General features: G+C 39.5%; 1 protein-coding gene across 2 annotated transcripts in view; it reads left to right on the forward strand.

The window, feature by feature from the left end:
* The window catches only part of LOC128743977 (cGMP-dependent protein kinase, isozyme 1), a 68,745-nt gene that overhangs the window by 49,991 nt on the left and 378 nt on the right, over window positions 1–18,376 (forward strand). For both annotated transcript variants that reach the window (XM_053840691.1, XM_053840692.1), the window contains exons 3-11: window positions 10,106–10,369; window positions 10,912–11,282; window positions 11,343–11,623; window positions 11,696–11,865; window positions 11,925–12,027; window positions 12,236–12,499; window positions 12,586–13,037; window positions 13,098–13,261; window positions 18,139–18,324. In XM_053840691.1, coding sequence (XP_053696666.1) covers window positions 10,106–10,369; window positions 10,912–11,282; window positions 11,343–11,623; window positions 11,696–11,865; window positions 11,925–12,027; window positions 12,236–12,499; window positions 12,586–13,037; window positions 13,098–13,261; window positions 18,139–18,324 — 2,255 coding nt within the window. The remainder of the gene's footprint in view (window positions 1–10,105; window positions 10,370–10,911; window positions 11,283–11,342; window positions 11,624–11,695; window positions 11,866–11,924; window positions 12,028–12,235; window positions 12,500–12,585; window positions 13,038–13,097; window positions 13,262–18,138; window positions 18,325–18,376) is intronic.

The raw sequence follows: 18,376 nt of genomic DNA on the forward strand, positions 1-18,376 counted from the left end.
GATAAATTGATGAAGGTGTCCGGATAACGTCCACCGTTGCAAGTGGTGATCTTTTAAATTTATGTGACATTTCTAACTGCATAACTTACTCACGTTTTAGCTTTATTCTGGATGCGATGTAGTACCTGTTCACATTTATCTCGACTCACTTTCGCCTACACTATTTTCTGTGCTGAGAGTGATGAACTTACTTCGTACTACTCCGAATCTAGGACCACATTTCCGAAAACAATCCATGTACTAAAATAAGGAACCGTCCGCAAACTCAAACAAATTATTCATAATTTTTTGTGTTTTTTGAGTAATTTCGTGCGCTCACTTATTGATACTATGATATACCCTTCAGTCATCATTTACAAAAAAAGACTGAACAGTTGGATAAATGCAACAAAAATTATTGGAAGGTAATGCTTCATTCTCTGCGTCTCCAACAGGTATGTGCCATAAATAATCACAAATTTATGGTGTTTCCAACTTTTAGCAAATTGTTATTGAGAATTTCATCCGTTGGTAGTCTTGGAAGGTTTATATCGAAAAAGATATTATTTCTACGGATTTTACGTATCTCTCCCAGCTTCCACCCCGATGGGGACTGCTCGGAAGGAAGAAATTCCACACAGTATTTGCTGTCGCTTCCATCAGCTTGTTCTGGTCTATGGAGCACAATGCTTCGCCAACTTACCGCCCTGCGTAATGTTGATTGGACAGACATTCCTCCCTTTCAGAAATTAATTGCGAATGAGGAGCATTTCACACCCCTTACTTCCAAATTTGATGATGACCGGACTTGTATTTTGGAAGTTGCATAAAGAAATGATACACAAAGTTTTTAAAACATGAGTAATTCTCGCTGAAACGGGGCCACTACTGACACGAGGTCCTCAAATATTGGAACTTTTGCGCTTAATTGGTTGAAAAATAAGAATTACACTTTTGATACCTCGAAATAGTGGACCCCTCGTTCGCCAAGGGACTTAACAGTTTCAAAAAAAGTTGAATTTTGAGCAAACCTTGGGATCTATATCATGTGATATTTCATAAATTTGCCATGAAACAACTAACGAATGGCCCGGTTCTGTAAAGAAGAAGAACAGGGCTTTCAAATGGAATAAAAAAATGTTTGGCGGCCATCTTGAATTTGGTCGCCATATTGGATTTTATCAAAAAATCTCCGTTGTCACCATGAGCCCCCAACCGATTTTCATTTTAAGACCACCATCGGAAAGCTGAGAATAAATACTTTAAGGAACATTCATTAAATAGATTAAATTAATTGCACACCATTTTCAACCAATTAAGCGCAACAGTTCCAATATTTGAAGACCTCGTGTCAGTAGTGGCCCCGTTTCAGCGAGAATTACTCACATATTTTTCTGACATGCATCATGTTTGAATGTTTGGTTTTTGACAATTTGACTCTTCAACTTTTGCGATTTTTAGACTTTCATACTTTATATCCTTACAACATTTCAACCTTTCGACTTTGCAAACTTTTGTATTTTTGGACTTTTCAAGGCTTTTTTATATTTTCATTGGTCGAATTTTTGACTTTTCGATTGTCAATTGTCAAATTTTAGATTTTAACTTTACGATTTGTTAACTATTGAATTTTTTAGATTAGACTGTTCTGGTTTTATTTTTTGTCTTTTTCGCTCTAGATCGAATTGTTCACTCTTCGAGCATTGCGATTCATTAACTTTTTGATTTCCTGTTTCGACTTTTCGGCTTTTGACTTTTTAATTTAAGCATTTTCGGCTCCTCTGTTTTTAGATTTAGCCTCGAGGTCAGGGATGGAAGATCAGTGATTTTGATAAAATCTGTGAGTTATCGCCACACGCACAGATCACGATCCGTACAGATCATGACAAACAGTGAATCTTTAGCGTTGATCACAAGATTTTGTTCTCTAAACAGTCTCAGCAGTCGATCACAGTGTTACATCTTACCTAGCTGCAAGAAAAAAGGTCAGACATGTTGTTTGTATTGTGATTCATGCGATGCACACAACCAATCGTCTGTATCTGTTATATTTCTCAACGTAATCATGCAATGAACATGATCTGACATGAGGTTTGTCATAATCTGTACGGATCGCAACAAAGTGTTTGTCGCTTACAAGTAGTGATGTCAATAAATCTGAATCTGATCGCTTCTATGATCTTGATCGTTAGAGGCGATTTTTTTCCATCCCTGCTCGAGGTACTAATATCAACTGGCTACTGGTGGTTACAGCTGGTAGCATCATTGTCCCGTTGGCTGCAAAGTCTGATCTAATTTAGTCTAATCTAATCTCACACTAGCGCAGCTAATATTCGATAGTATCCTGGACAATGGCGATTACTTGAAGCAATCAATTTGTTGGTTAACAGCCAGGCCAATTGAGCAGTATGAAAAGGAAGGAATTAAGTGGAATCCGAAATAATACCTAATTCTATTCTTCTAAATAATACCTAAATATTTCGGGGGGTGATAGAGCAACATATTAGACGAAAAAAAATCCTTCTATGCACTTGGTCAAATCTGAATCGTTACAGAGTTATTAAACATTTTTAGTTATCGGTTTTGTTTGCCGTAAATTAGCTCTAGTACGAAAACTATACTAGCTAGCTCAATTCTGATACTTTCATTCAAAAACTGAGCCTTTTATTACATATAATTTAGTAAACTTTCAGAAGCAAAACGCATTGAAATAAGTGTTTTTCGAGATTTCTCGATCAAATTTCTCCTAAAAGGGTGTGATAAAAGCTGATTTCTTTTATCCACCAATTTGTAGCTCTGGTATCGTTCTATAATTCGTTCTTTGGCGTGAAATGGCTAACTCTTTTAGTTTCGTTGCAGCTTAATTTTAAACGCATCGTGTTGAGTGTTGAATTAGTATTAGAATTAGTTAACTGCACGAATTTATACATCACGCATAGCATAGATCACCGCGTGCGACGGACACAATCTTTGACGTATGAAAAACAACAACAATGTTTTTCAGAAATTGTGGGTTTACCTCCACTGTTACTTGCATAATCTTGCAAACCTCAAACCGCTTAGGTCTATTCGCAGGCAGCAGCTCTTGAACCCCTAGTGTGGAAAGAATGCACTTTTACCGGGTCCGCACGCTCCACATTTTCCAGGGTAAAACGGGACTGTGGCGCAGCTTGGTTTATACTTGGCTTGGAATCATTTCCCACAATCCGCAAAATTTCATGGTTTATCACTGGCGCCATTTGCTGATGCTGCTCTTCTCGAAGCTTCGTTGAAAACAATGTTCCTTCTCGGAAGCGACGATGCGTTGTCGTAAAAGTTCCAAAATTAAAATCATTGTGTAACAAAACGAACACTTCTGGATTTGTGTTTACACACTTGCATTAGGTAGTCGATGGTCGGAAAATTTACAACCATACTTCTGCTGGGCTGTTGATGCTTAACCATTACCGACGCCACTACAAAGGCGGATGTCCGCGGTTATTCTTCCGGAGAATACATTTCTATGCTGCAATCTTTTCAGAAACGTCCTAAAGAGACCCGAGAAGTCTGTTTCATTGTTGTTTTCCACACGAGTCAGACCGTGTCCGTCGCACGAGGTAATCTAGTGTGCTATGCGTGACGTATGAGTTCGTGCAGCTTTCAGATACTAATTCAACACCCAAAACGATACGTTTGAAATTAAATTGCAACGAAACTAAAAAAGATAGGCATTTCACGCTAAAGAACGAATTGTAGAACGATACCAAAACTTTAAATTGGTAGACAAAAGCAATAAACTTTATTACGCTTTTTTAGGAGAACAAGCTTCTGAAAAGTTACTAAATTTCATGAAGTAGGAAATTTAAGGACAATTTTCAGAACAAAATTTTCTCAGCTATTGAAATAAAGCAATGGAATTGAGCTGGTTAGCATATTTTGTTCTAGAGTTAGATTAAGGCAAACAGAACCGAGAACTAAAAATGTTTAATAACTCTGTAATGATTCATATTTGTCCAGATGCGTAGAAGAATTTTTTTCGTCAAATGTGGTCTTCTATTACTCTCTGAAATATTTAAACCGAGTTACCCAACACTCTATAGATAATGATGTATTTACAGTCGTTGGGAGTATCTTTGCTAATAAAGGTTAAGTGATTACTCCGGACCCTTGGGGATGAACCAATGGCATTAAGACCAGACGCCAGGCTGTAATTGGCCAAGGCCATTGCGCCTTATTTCGCTCTCTGAAAATAGATAAGACTACCAAAAGTATTCGTTTAAATAATATAAAACTTGAAAATAAAGTCGAGTGGTTCAGTGGCGCTAGGTAGGAGCTTGGGATGCATAGAGCTATGTTGGGTGCTTCTTCCTAGTAGCCTTTCCCATTTCATATCCTAACCAGTTGACTGCTCAGTCTGACTAAAGAATCTTTGGCATTTAGAATTTTAATTTTTGACGTAAGATAACGTCTTTGTTTACTATATTGGGACTGGGTAGCACTTTGTGCAAACGAAAATATAAGCGTAACGTTTGAGTGAAAGATTTCAAATGCTAATAACGACTAAACTACTGCACGAAACTGAACAACTTATATGTCGTTGGATAGATAAAATGATCAGCAATTTTATGGAGGGGTCGGAGAGCAATTTTAGTAGAGTGGAGTGGAGATGTCGATTGCAGCTCTCTCTTAAGCCAGGTAGACATTCATGTTCCCCGAAGGCAGCTCCGAAATCGTATCCTACTGTGGTAGCCCTCGCGTCTCACAAACTACGGATACAACGAACCTTGGGCCATGTGTTGCCGTGTTTTTAATGACGCTGGAGAAGCTTATGATTTTCAAATAAGTAAGACTGTTTTTAGACGTAGGATCCAATCATCAGTTTAGTAAATTGTCTGTGCAACTATGTTGAAGATGTAATAAATCTAATGATCTGATATAATCCTACGTCACTCTTTCGTACAATCTTTGGGGTTTATACCTTGCAGTTTTTTTTTGCTTTTCAAGTTTTCGACCTTCGCTTGAGCGAATTTTCGAATTTTTCGGTTTTTAACTTGAACTTGTCAACATTATGCCTATTTGCACTTTAATTTTAGATTTTTATTGTTCATAGGATTTTTGCCATCCCGTCGTTTGGAGAAAAAAAATGGTAGATTGGATGAAACTGGCATAATTTCGATATGAGACCAGGGATGGTTCGATCACTTTGACTCAATTTTGATTCATTTGACAGTAGCGTCCTAACCGAGCAAAATTTGACAAATTGATGTATGGGATATTTGTAGATAATAACTAGATCTACAATTTTGCTGGATAAAGTGTTGCTGTATCTTTTGTAGTTACGGTGCTACAATGCTAGTACCACATTAGTAACTAAATGAACGTTCATTTAGTTACTAAAGAGGTACTAGCCTTGTAGCGCCGTAACTACAAAAGATACAGCAACACTTTATCCAGCAAAATTGTAAATAATAACGAGTTCTACGAATGTCTCATACATAACTTTGTCAAATTTTGCTCAACTGAGACGGTAGTGTCAAATGAATCAAAATTGAGTCAAAGTGATCGAACCATCCCTGTATGAGACCAAAAATAAATTGGATAGTTAAGTTGGTAAGTGGGACTCCAACCCACACTTTATTGGCTCTTTGGCGCCCAAGTGCTTTGGCAATGAAACTATTACCACACAACCCTCAATAGATAGTCTCACATCTAATCTTTGTCCCTCCAGTCCTTCTCACCAAACGCTACTCCACTTGTCCACACTTTCTCCGCGAGTCAGAGACAAGTAAAACAAGAAAAAATACCAGCTTCGGCTCATCATTTTTTTCGGCTCACCAGTTTTTACACTTCACTGGCATTTCAAATGTTTGATTTTTTTCTTTCTCAGTTTATAGCTTTTTCGACTGTTTCGATTTCCGTCTTTCCAAATGTTTTATAATTTTTGACACTGCCTCTTCGACTCGACTCCCTTTGCCAACTATTCGCTCTTTTTGTTTATTGTATCTTCGATTTTTCTGATTTTTCAATTTTTTACTCGTTTAGTTTCGTGATTTTTTGAACCTTGCGACCTTTAAGTTTTTCTGCTTTCCTGACTTTTTGATCGGCAACGCTTAATCCAGTAGGTATGTGTACCGTTCCTCTTTACCCAAGCTGGGGGATCCACTGATCGCCCACTGATCCACTCTTATGCTATGAAATACGATTGAATGATCATTTACGTTCAAATGCAAGGTATTGTTTTTTGTGATTTCAAAAGTAGTTTTTATGCTCATGCTCAGTTTTTATAGAACAATCTCCTATTTGTTGTTGGCGGTCGCCTATTTGGCATAGAGTCATTTGGCATAATGCTATTTGGCATAATGTTATTTGCCATAACACTATTTGGCATAATGCCAATTGGTATAATACATTTGATATTTACTAGGTTTTCCGACTATGAGTTATTTTTCTTTGGTCCTCGCATTGATTCGTTTCTTTAAAATAATTGTCAATTGTCAATTGTTGCTTTTCGTAATTAAGTACTAAACAACAACATCTGGCTTAATTATTATTTATGCCAAAAAGTCGTTATGCGAAATGACCATTATGCCAAATGGCTTTATACCATATAGGGTAACCCCTTTGTTATTCTGACCTTCAAAATGAGGTCAGATATTAATTGACAATAGTTGGAGGGAACGGCAGAAGAAAGTAATGAAGGAAAGGTGATGCTGATGATAGTATCCTCACGACGAGATAAGACGCGTAAAGGAAAGAACAGAAAATTGGGTAAGGGAGGACCGAAGCCAGCACACAGTGGTCCGAAAATCAAAAAAGTTGGCAGAAACCCCATTTTGCAAGTATTTTTAATTGATCATATAACTCAAAAGTGTTCTTCTACATACCCATATGAGCTTAAATCCTCATTTTGGTTGTTCGTTTCTTAGTTTTCTAAAAGCTATGGTCATCTGAACTTGTTTAATAACGTTAAAGCCGGTGAAATCTTTTCAAAAACACGCATGGTTGTTTCTTACCGGTATGTAGCAGACGTTGCATAAATATCATAAATAATAACATATTTAGTTAAGATACCTATTTCAATATTATTTAGAAGGTTACACTAATTTTAAATATTATTGGTTCACCAAGTCTGGCTTGATTATGACACAAATGAGGACGAATATCTAAACACTTTTGAATTGACAGTCGTAACTTATGGAACCCGTCGAGTTCCGCTGCCATATTACTTTTAGTGTGCAGGTATACCTATGAGGAACTGATTAAGCCTAAATTTGGCTGCAACTTTCTGCAACTAAGAAAGTAAAGACAAATTTTTGAGAAGATGTACGAATTCATGTCAGCCAATTTGATTGAAACGAATAATCCTTGCAGTGGTTTCAATATATGATAGTAGGCATTGATTATTCTGCTAGTCCAGGATATCGTGGAAATGAAAGGGACAAGCATTAATATAGTTTATTAAATTGATTTTGGAGTTTCGTAGCGTAAAACAACAATTTAGTTTGTTTTGGGAAAATCGAAACAGAATGACGCGTTTCTAAGGCACATCTGCACATTTCAACAGATTTTACAGGAGACATAGCACTCCCATTACATTTAATTGTAAGTCTTGCATTTTAGATTGAAGACCCTTTTACGATAAGGATGTACATGGTTCAAAGCTAATATTTTATTTAAAAAGTAATCAAAAGTATTCAAAATCTGACACAGCATCGAAACAACTCATGGAACTGTAATTATCGTTCGCTGTATGATACATTACATTAATGTATGCTCCAGTCTAAATTCGTAACTATTATAAATATATCTAATACAATAAATAATATGAAAAAATGATTTCACACTTTTCTGTGGCAAAAAATAGAAGTCTAATATTATTTAATCAAGGGCATAGTACAGGCTGAAAACAAAGCAATAAGAAGAAAGTTTTTCTGGTTAACTTTTATTAGTTGTTTCATTATTCAGACTGATACGTATTTCGCCTACAACTTGCCGGCTTCATCAGAGTCTGTATTGAATTTGATTTTTTTGTATTTCTTTATTTGAAAACTTATTTAATAATAAATAGCTGCTCCATAATACCATTCGGATGCAATTAGAATGCACTGAATCAAATGAGCTGAGAAAATCGAATGAGTCGCAGAAATGTGAAAAAACCTTTCAATAAAAAAAACTGCTTAAGCAATTATTAAATGAAAATGTAATGTTATCCGACCTTTCAGTACCTTATAATGCAACTGAGAGTTATCAAATCGTCTCAACCATTACTGAAAAACTTAACCAATAATTAAATTATATTATGGCAATAACGTGTATTAATGAGTTAACCTATAATTTAAGGGTTAAGCACTAGTTGAATGATATCACAAAGATCTCCCGAGTATTTCGAGCAACTTTGCAGTAGTCACCTACCCTCTAGGAGGTCGTTTTGACATTTTTGCCAGCTTTTTGGACTTTCGGACCACTGTGCGGCAGTTTGTGGTCTCACGTAATAATCTATCTCAAAAGTTGGGCAATAACTGTGTCACAATTTGCAATAGTTTTCTAATGAACACAGCTCTGGCAATGTTGCGCCTTTTCTTTAGAGTACTCATGTTCATGCTAAACAGCGCCCATTGGCTTTCGTAAGGCGACAAATCTTTCGGATTATGCCAAAGTAGAAACCAAAAAGCGTAGCGAATGATTTCTTCCTGAACTTCTGCGATCCTTTTGATTCAGATGTCATGATATGAACTCCCCACCACAGTTGCCGTTTCGAATAAATCTAGTTTTCATATAAATTCTTTGGCCCGCCCAGTTAGCTCCGGGGTACGATGCTGGTCTAACAAGCGATAAGTCGTCCTTGGTTCGAATCTCAACTGGGCGGTGCCGCTATTGAGTCAATAGGATCTTTACCCTAGCCCCGTAGTATTCCTGTACTGTAATAACCGGCGGCGAAGTCTGTCGATAAAGAAGGATCAAGTTCTTAAGGACGTTTATACCCATGGCTTTGCATTTTTTAAGTAAATTCCTTAGAGATCCGATGAATTAATCAAAACTGTCAATTTTTAAATTTCGCACGAAAAAAACAACAAATTAGAGCACGTTTTATAAATAGTAAACAAACTAAATGTGCGACATCGATGAAATTCATCGCTACAATGATGTTACGGTGTGAATTTCACACCATCGGGCTGATTCAGTTGCACGGGCTATTGATGGTCTGCATTTTTATAGCATATCTATTAATTGATAACCCATTTTTATAATAAAACATTTGACCGATTGGTATTCTCAAACTTAGGCTATTCGAGAAACTCAACGGCGTGGCTGACAACGAGCTCTTGATGCGTGATGGTGTCACTAGATGTATCGGTAGGACAAGGGTTTTGAATGGAATATCTAGGGGGGTTGGTGACCTGATCGTTTCGCGGTGATAAAATTATTCTACCTACCTCAAAGAAATTGATGATTCACACAGTTAGCGTTGTTATGAGAAAAGAAACGGCTTTTAGGGATATATCATCTGTCTAAGCATCGGTAGATTTTTTCTCAGCTTTTGGTCATTTTTGCTTAGTTATTTTTCACTGGTTTCGGGTGGTCTAAATTCTAACATCAAGCCTACAAACTTAGCGGGCTGGCAATTAAACTCCGTCGCTTTCCGCACTTACATAACAATTTAGTTGAATATTACAATTTTCCTTGTTGTTGTTGAAATTTGTGGTGTTAAAATAAACAGTTTGTTTTCGTATCAGTGCTATCTAATTAATTGTTTACTTACATCATCAGCTGTGGAATTTACAGTTAGCTGAAATAGTTAGAGCCGGATTCCAAAAGAAAGGCTTTCTTTCGTTGGTTCGTAGCTGAAAAGTTTGCCGAAAACATAACAGGAGAAATATTTTTCGCAAACATCAATTTTACGTTGTCATCGACCGACGACGGTCGTTCGCTTAGCTCGTGATCTTCCAATGAAGCCAATTGAAGTTTCGTGATTTGTGAATCAAAAGCTGGCTCCCTTCCGTGATGTCACAATTTGCATACAATTTATGTTATTAGATCCAAACACGTTTGTTTACACACGTCATAAAATTACGGTTGTATTTGTTTCGCATCTAACTGATTATAACTAATAAATTTATCCTCCTGTTTTTGTTTGTGTCTTCGGCAGATTCGCAGAAACTCCAAGCTCCTGTACGGGAAGCGGACGGTCCTGAGCAACGGGCGGCGCAAATCGATCCCGCCGGCCAGCAACTCGGACAGCTTCCAGTCGTACGGCAGCACACCGACGCTGACCAGCGAAAACCGGCTACCGCTATCGGCATCGGCGGTGTCATCGTCGTCCCTCGAGAAGGAAATCGCCGGTCTGCGGGAGCTGCTGCGAACCCGCGATGACGAGATTAGCAAACTGAAGCGCGAGATCGACAAGCTGAAAGTGAGTAGATGTCGCATGCAAGGCTGGGCAAGGACTTCAGCGAGAGCGATCGGTGTTCGATCGGGTGTGTGTGTTTGCCATCGTTCACTGTTGGCTGATCGCGTGCTTTTAACAAACTGATGCTAACAGTTTACGCATCATTCGAGTTTGCTTTTAATTTTTGATACGCGAAGGGATTTTTGACAATTTCATTAATTGGAGTTCCAGACGATTGCATGTTCGAATAACTAATCTCACTAAAACTTTTGCGTTTTAGTTTTTGTTTTTCGAACTGAATCGCCTGTCTGGTACGACATTTTTTGATTGACTTAATAGTTACGCATCGCATTTATGAATCAATAACTCTCTGTGAATGATGGGTATTAAATCGTAAAACTGACACTGAAGGGTACGTCGGAACAAGGTCTTCCAGGCAGTGACAGGCATCGGCCGCCGAGGCCGAGTCGCGTGTCAGGAATGAATAATAATTTTCGATACATGATGAAATTGAGGTTAACGACTGGCTTGCTGACGTTTCGATTGTTTTTCATTCCGTTTATTAGAGTGTTCTTCAGCAGACGGCAACCAACAGCTTGAATCCAGCGCAGCAAGGAAACGCGACGGCGGCATCCAACGAAAAGGTGCATCATGTGGTCGATGGCGATCTGCTGTCCAGTATTCAGGCGAACTACGTTATGGCCGGCCAGCAGATGCCCATGTCCGAGCTGTACGGCATTTCGGGCAAGGGTTTCAACTTGAACCACAACGGTGGCAGCAATAGTAGCATTAATCGAACCAAAGACGGAAGTTTTAATAGCAATACCAAAGGGGCCATGCTGACGGCAATGAAGAAGCAAGGCGTTTCCGGCGAAAGTTGCGAGCTGATGGGCAGCCATTCTGATATTAAAATTCCCAAATATGAAAAGGACTATAGGTAAGCAAAGGGAAAAATATGCCAGTTCGATTTCAATTTAGTTTGGTTCCGTTTTTTTAGTGCAAAACAGCTCATCAAGGAAGCCATTCTGGAAAATGACTTCTTCAAAAATATCGATTCGTTGCAAATACGGGAGATTGTTGATTCGATGTACAGCCGGGAGTATCGTACCGGGGAGTATGTGATACACGAAGGTCATGCCGGATCGCACCTGTACGTTTCCGACACCGGAGAGTTCGAAGTGCTGAAGGATGGTGACCTACTTGGGGTGATGGGCCCCGGAAAGGCATTCGGTGAGCTGGCTATCCTGTACAATTGCACTCGAACAGCATCGATTAGAGGTAAACTCCAAGAAACAAAGAAACTGATGTTACATATTATAATTGCACTCATTTATGACGAAATTTTTTCAGTGCTTTGCGACTCCCGGGTATGGGTACTGGATCGGCGGGTATTTCAACAGATAATGATGAGAACTGGCATGCAGCGGATAGAGGAGAATGTTAGCTTTCTGCGGTCGGTGCCTCTGCTCAAGAATCTTAGTAACGACGTACTTACCAAAATTGCCGATGTGTTGGAAGTGGTAAGTGGCTAGTTAGATTCTTCTAATAATAGTTCTAATACTTCATATTTTTTCCACAGGAATTCTACCCCGGTGGAGCGTACATCATTCGCCAGGGAGCCGCCGGCGATACATTCTTTCTAATCAGTCAGGGAACGGTTAAGGTCACGCAGCGTTTGCCGGGTAAGTGGCACTCACCCTTTCGGAACCCGGATTACCGAACCAATTTGCTGTGCCATGGCAGCACGGCAGCACTGTCTCATTAGTGTGGAATGTGCATCCCTGCCTGAACATCAAGCGGCACAATTAATCACGATTTGCTTCTCTGCTGTCGGACTGTGTTCTCTAATCCTTGCTTGCCTGCTTGCTCGTGATTCTTTTTTTTTTGCAGGCCGCTCCACCGAGGAGGAGATACGAATACTCGGCCGGGGGGAGTACTTCGGCGAGAAGGCTCTCATCAAGGAGGACAAACGTACGGCCAACATAATCGCCATGTCGCCGGGCGTCGAGTGTCTCACGCTGGACCGAGAATCCTTCACCAAGCACATCGGGGACCTGTGCGAGCTGCACGAGAAGGACTACGGGGACGCGGAACGGGTGCTGGCATTCCGTAATCTGAAAAACAATCCGCCCGCGTTGGATGCGATGAAACCCGGTAAGGAAAAAAGAGGTTTCCTCCTCGGTTGTAGTTTCAGTAGCCAAATTAACGAAAAATTATTGTTTATTTCTAACTTATGGTAGAACTGATGGACGTGGAGATGACGAACTTGGAAAAAGTGGGGACACTCGGAGTTGGTGGCTTCGGCCGGGTCGAATTGGTGAAATTGGAACGCAACGGAACGGTTCAAGTGTACGCACTCAAGTGCATGAAGAAGAAACATATCGTCGATACCCGACAGGAGGAGCACGTGTACAGTGAGCGGAAAATAATGCTGGCATGTAATAGTCCGTTTATTTGTCGTTTGTATCGAACCTATCGGGATGAGAAGTGTGTCTATATGCTGCTGGAAGCCTGTCTCGGTGGTGAAGTGTGGACCATTCTGAGGGATCGATCGTATTTCGATGAGGGAACGACTAAATTCATTGTCGGTTGCGTGCTGAAGGCGTTTGAGTTTTTGCACGCCAGAGGTATTGTCTATCGCGATCTGAAGCCGGAAAACCTTCTTCTGGATTCGAAGGGTTATGTGAAGTTGGTAGGTAACGAAAAGTAAATAGTTCGATGATAAGTGAGTAAATGAGTGTCGTTTTTGCAGGTTGATTTTGGCTTCGCAAAATTCATCGGTTATAGCAGCAAGACGTGGACTTTTTGTGGGACACCGGAATATGTTGCACCGGAGATTGTACTGAACAGAGGACATGACCGTTCAGTGGATTACTGGGCGCTCGGTGTGTTGATTCATGAGCTGCTGACAGGAATGTAAGTATTTGTTATATCTATTGATTTGAATATCGTTATTTTACCTCCAAAATGACATGATACCAACAATTAAAAGTCAGTCTGTGGAAGTACGTCGCACGCTTGCTAAGGCATTTGTGGAGTCTCATTTTTATCCAAAGGTGCAAAGGTTTACCAATACCGTCGATACACAGGGGCTGGGAGAAGTGTATTCGAATCCGGTTGTAACTGGCCCCAGATTGGGTAAAGAGGAACGGTACTCAACTTTTTAGGCGTTGCTTCAATGACTCTCCCTTACCTAATATTTCGCTCTTTCCCCTTCCCACCTTGTCCCGTTCTGTTTGGATACCATCAACAACTTTGTCTTTTTTTATTTTATCGAAGTAAAACTAAATTTTAAAAGTAGGATCATTATCACCTTTATTTTTGGCGAGAAGACAGATATTCTGGTTCCTCTTTGCCGAAAATCTCTGTCTACCCCTTTTTCCTAGTAGGTAGCAGCAAAATACCTTGCGCCTTTAATGCATTATCGTTATCTTATCAAGAAAATGTATCTGAAAAACATAAAATTACACATCTTTCTTGATATGTATTGTAAATCCATATTATTCCAATTTACCAATCGGATAATCGTTACTGTGTCTCCAACAACTGTAGAGTCTAACTACCTTGTTGCCATAGGTACTGGAAGAACTAGTTCCCAGCGTCCATTTGCAACGCATTTGCAACAGTCATCTCTGAGACCCAGCACGGCTTCATGAGGAGCTGGTCAACAACCACTGATCTGATGTGCTACGTCTCTACTTTATTCAGAGAAAGCCAAAGCAAAATGACAAATGGACTCGATGTTATCGACTTTGCGAAAGATTTCGACACTGTACCAAATGTTACGGTTATCGCTAAATTGCAGCACATGGGCCTTCCGAATTGGAATACGGGATGGTTTCGTTCACGCTTGAACATTTCATTTTTCTTCCGGCGTACCCCAAGGAAGCGTACTCGGACCATTACTCTTTAATAACTTGGTAAACGTCTTGGGTGCACTCATGTCGGCTCCCGTACTATCGGTTTCGGACTGCATGGCAGTGCAGGATAATTTGGGCACTTTTCAAGTTCGAGTACCTGTCGCGATTAAATATAGATAGTATAATTTAATTGGAACTGTTTTTTTATTTGATTTCAGATATTCAACTCTTTTAGATTAACTGAATTGCTGAATTGTCATGACTTTTACCACGAACTTATTTCTAAAAATAATCTCAAATCTGCACCGCAAGCAAAGCCTGTAGAATTAATCCCTGGTTTTGGTTGAAATCGACTTTCTCTGAAACTAATTCATCATCGAGTCAGACACATCCCTCGCGTTTCGTCAGCACCCGGTCGTGCAGCTTACGAGACCAAATTCTAGTCATTGTTTAAGACTTCGGTTGAGCTCTCTACTTGCACGGTATCATTTGTAGTTTTTCTGAGATGGATTCATTTTTTTGCCAAAGCATAATCCATGATATTGGGATAAGCCTTGACTGCCCGAATGACCTTTACCGCAGTTGACGATCAAGAGTTCCATTCCAGTGCTTGGTTTGCGCTTTGTGAGGGTTGCCTTGAGAGTTTCCTGGGGATTTCTAACCATTCGCGCCACAGTTCTTTTAGGATAATCTTTCAGTCTTGCCTACTCCCGAGTTAACGTTGATGGATTTGGTAGGTGATAATTATTTTCTTTTATTTCTCCTGCATGATGAATATCTCGAAAACACGTTTTGTTCTAAACTGCGAAAAAAAAGACCGAGCAGAGCTGTTTACAAACAACTGCTGCCAAAAGTTTGTATTTTCAATCACTATCGCCAAAATGAAGAGTCCCATTTGTAATCGATCTTAGCTTTACAACAAAACCAATTTAGCAAGCTATTTACTATGTCCCACGAAAATCCAGAAAAAATTTGGTCACTTTATTTTAGCATCACTCTGTGCATCTGGCGGAACCGCTATGTCAAATATTTAATAGGCCGTTTAAGCAAAGAAAGTTCCCGGCGATTTAGAAGCAGTCTTATATGTTCCCAGTGACCGGCAAAATATAAGAAATTACCGCATAACTAGCCTCTCCGCGTCGTGTAAGCTGTTTGAAATAAGCTTGAAATAAGTTTAATTGTGAGTACTGCTGTACTTGCTCGTACAAAAAGCAATATTTCCTTCGATAAGCACGGATTTATGCCAGGTCGTTCTGTTTGTACGAATCTTCTGGATTTCACATCGACTTGCATCTCGCATCTAGATCAGAAGGCTCAAGTTGATGTAATCTACACAGATTTGAAGGCCGCGCTTGATTGTATAGATCATCGAATGCTTTTACGTAAACTTTCCAGACTTGGCGCATCGCAACACTTTGTTGAGTGGTTATATTCTTATTTAAGTGATCGAACCCATTTACAAATAGATCGGGGGTACCACAAGGCAGCAATATGGGCCCATTGCTTTTCTCGCTTTATTTTAATGACGTTGCTTTACTATTGGGTGATGGATGTAGGTTGATATACGCGGACGATTTGAAACTATATCTCCCTGTTCGATCCATTGAAGATTGTCGAATTTTGCAAAAGCTGCTTGACACTTTCGTCAATTGGTGTCGCAAGAACTGGCTCATCGTCAGCACGGCTAAATGTCAGATTATGACCTTCCATCGAACTGTCAGCCCTATATTGTACGAATATAAAATTGATGGCCAAATACTTAAGAGAGTTGAATATGTTAACGACCTGGGCGTTGTTCTCGATGTCAAGCTATGTTTTAATCAGAATCGTTCGAATGTAATTTAAAAAGCACATCGGCAGCTCGGTTTCATAACAAAGATTGCACGGGACTTTAAGTATCCGTACTGTTTAAAGGCCCTGTATTGTTCCCTGGTTAGACTAATATTGGAAAACGCGTGTGTGATCTAGACTCCTTATCAAGTAGCCTGGACATTGAGAATTGAACGAGTGCAGAAGAGATTTATTCGCATAGCACTACGTGATCTCCCGTGGCGTGATCCTATGAATCTTTTTTCGTATCCTGAACGATGTCGCCTTATCGGTCTAGGTACGTTAGAACGACGCAGAAAAATTCAGCAAGCAAGTACTTGTCGCCAAGGTGTTGAACGGAAAAATCGACTCGTCGAATATTCTTTCACTGCTTGGCTTTCGTGCTCCTCGGCGTTCTCTTCGTTCCGTTGGTTTACTGCAACCTAAATCGCATCGTACAGCATTTGGATTCAATGAACCTATCACTGCTTGCATCCGTACGTTTTCTTCGGTGGAGCATTTATATGAATTTGGTGAATCCTCAAACAAATTTTATCAAAAAATTGTTAATTGTGGCATTATATAATGTGACTGTAATTATAGTATTTATTTCAATTAAAATTAAGTGATTGCCACGAAATGTTGACTAATTAGTTGTATCAATGTATCCAATGTAAAAGATGGTGGGGTTTTTATGCCTCCAAGAGGATGGCCTCTACTTGGCTTTTCCCCATCCAATCCATTAAGACCGAACAGGTCGGATGGATATAATCGAATAATAAATAAATAAATAAATAATAAAATAAATAAATTACTTGGTAATGCCTGAATCGGTTCTTTGGGATTGGTGAACAATTTAGATCTGGAAGCTGCTATGTAGATGCTTCGATTACAAAATTAAAGAAATCAAAAGCTAAAAATCTTTTAAATCATCCTACACGACTGTTAACGCTAAAACATGTAACTAATGACATTAATTTAGCTGATTTTACATCTGCCTCCCATTGTCCTCCGGAATGGGGAGTGTTCGAAGCTTTCTTTCTCCTATGAGAGCAAATTCGATCGTCTGAATCTGTGGAATACATTCAGAAAACATTCCTTGGATAAGTCTGCTACTAGTACACATGCAGATAAATACTGTTACACCGATAAATTCAATATGCCGATCAAAGCCAAGATGGTCGCCAAAAATTTATTTGATATTTCAGTTCTTCTTTACAGTATCACGTGTTTTGTTAGGTGTTTCATAGCAAATTAGGGAAATATCGCATGCTATAGATCTTAAAGCTGGCTAAAATTCAACTTTTTTTTGAAACTGTCGATTCACTTGACGAACGAGGGGTCCACTGGTTCGAGATATTAAAAGTGTAATTCTCATTTTTAGCCATTTTAAACTCATCAAGTACTAAAGTTTCAATATTTGAAGACCTTGTGTCAGTAGTGACTTCCAACAGCAACGAGTGGTCTTTGTAATAAACTATTTCGACAAGAGTAATTTGAATGTTTCCTCACAAACTTTCAGAGATATTTTTATGTGCATTTTAAGCCCAATTCTCCTAGACTCCGGTTTCAGTCTGCCGTAGATTGCCTCCACCGTCACAAAGTTCCTAGCTATGATATCAAAGTCATCAGCAAAGCCTAGAAGTTGGCTATCCTTGGTGAAAATCATGCCTCTTGTTTCGATACCCGCTCGTCGGATCACAGTGATGTTGAACAGCATACCGGATAAGCCGTTACATTGTTTCTACCCTTGCCATGTCTCGAAGGATTCAAGAGTGTCCCCGAGATGGGCACGAAACACATCACTCGATCCAATGTAGCTCTGATCACTATCAGTCACGTCAGTTTATCCGGAAATCTGTTTTCGTGCATTATGTGCCATAGTTGGTCTCGATCGACTGGATCGTATGCTGCTTTGAAATTCATAAAGATGTGATCGACAAACTTGCGCGTGTCGTTAGCTCGGAATAGCTGTTTTAAGTATTCACGACTTAAAAATTCATCAAAATAATAAATATCTTACTATAATATAATATACTACCAGAAGCGAAATGTTCTCCCATAACGAATTTATTATTATATCACTAGTAATTCAAATGGCTTTTCTGTCACTCAAACCCACAGCCCACCATTTGCGGCCGCCGACCCGATGAAGACGTACAACATCATCCTGAAGGGCATCGACATGGTCAACTTCCCGAAGCACATGTCCCGCTCGGCGATCAGTCTGATCAAACGACTCTGCCGGGACGTTCCTTCGGAACGGTTGGGCTACCAGCGCGGTGGAATTCTGGACATCAAGAAGCACAAGTACTTCGCCGCTCTGGCCGGATTTCGTATCCTAGTGAAATCACTAATGTGA

Source organism: Sabethes cyaneus, chromosome 3 (assembly GCF_943734655.1).
Source record: "Sabethes cyaneus chromosome 3, idSabCyanKW18_F2, whole genome shotgun sequence".
Taxonomy (NCBI): domain Eukaryota; kingdom Metazoa; phylum Arthropoda; class Insecta; order Diptera; family Culicidae; genus Sabethes; species Sabethes cyaneus.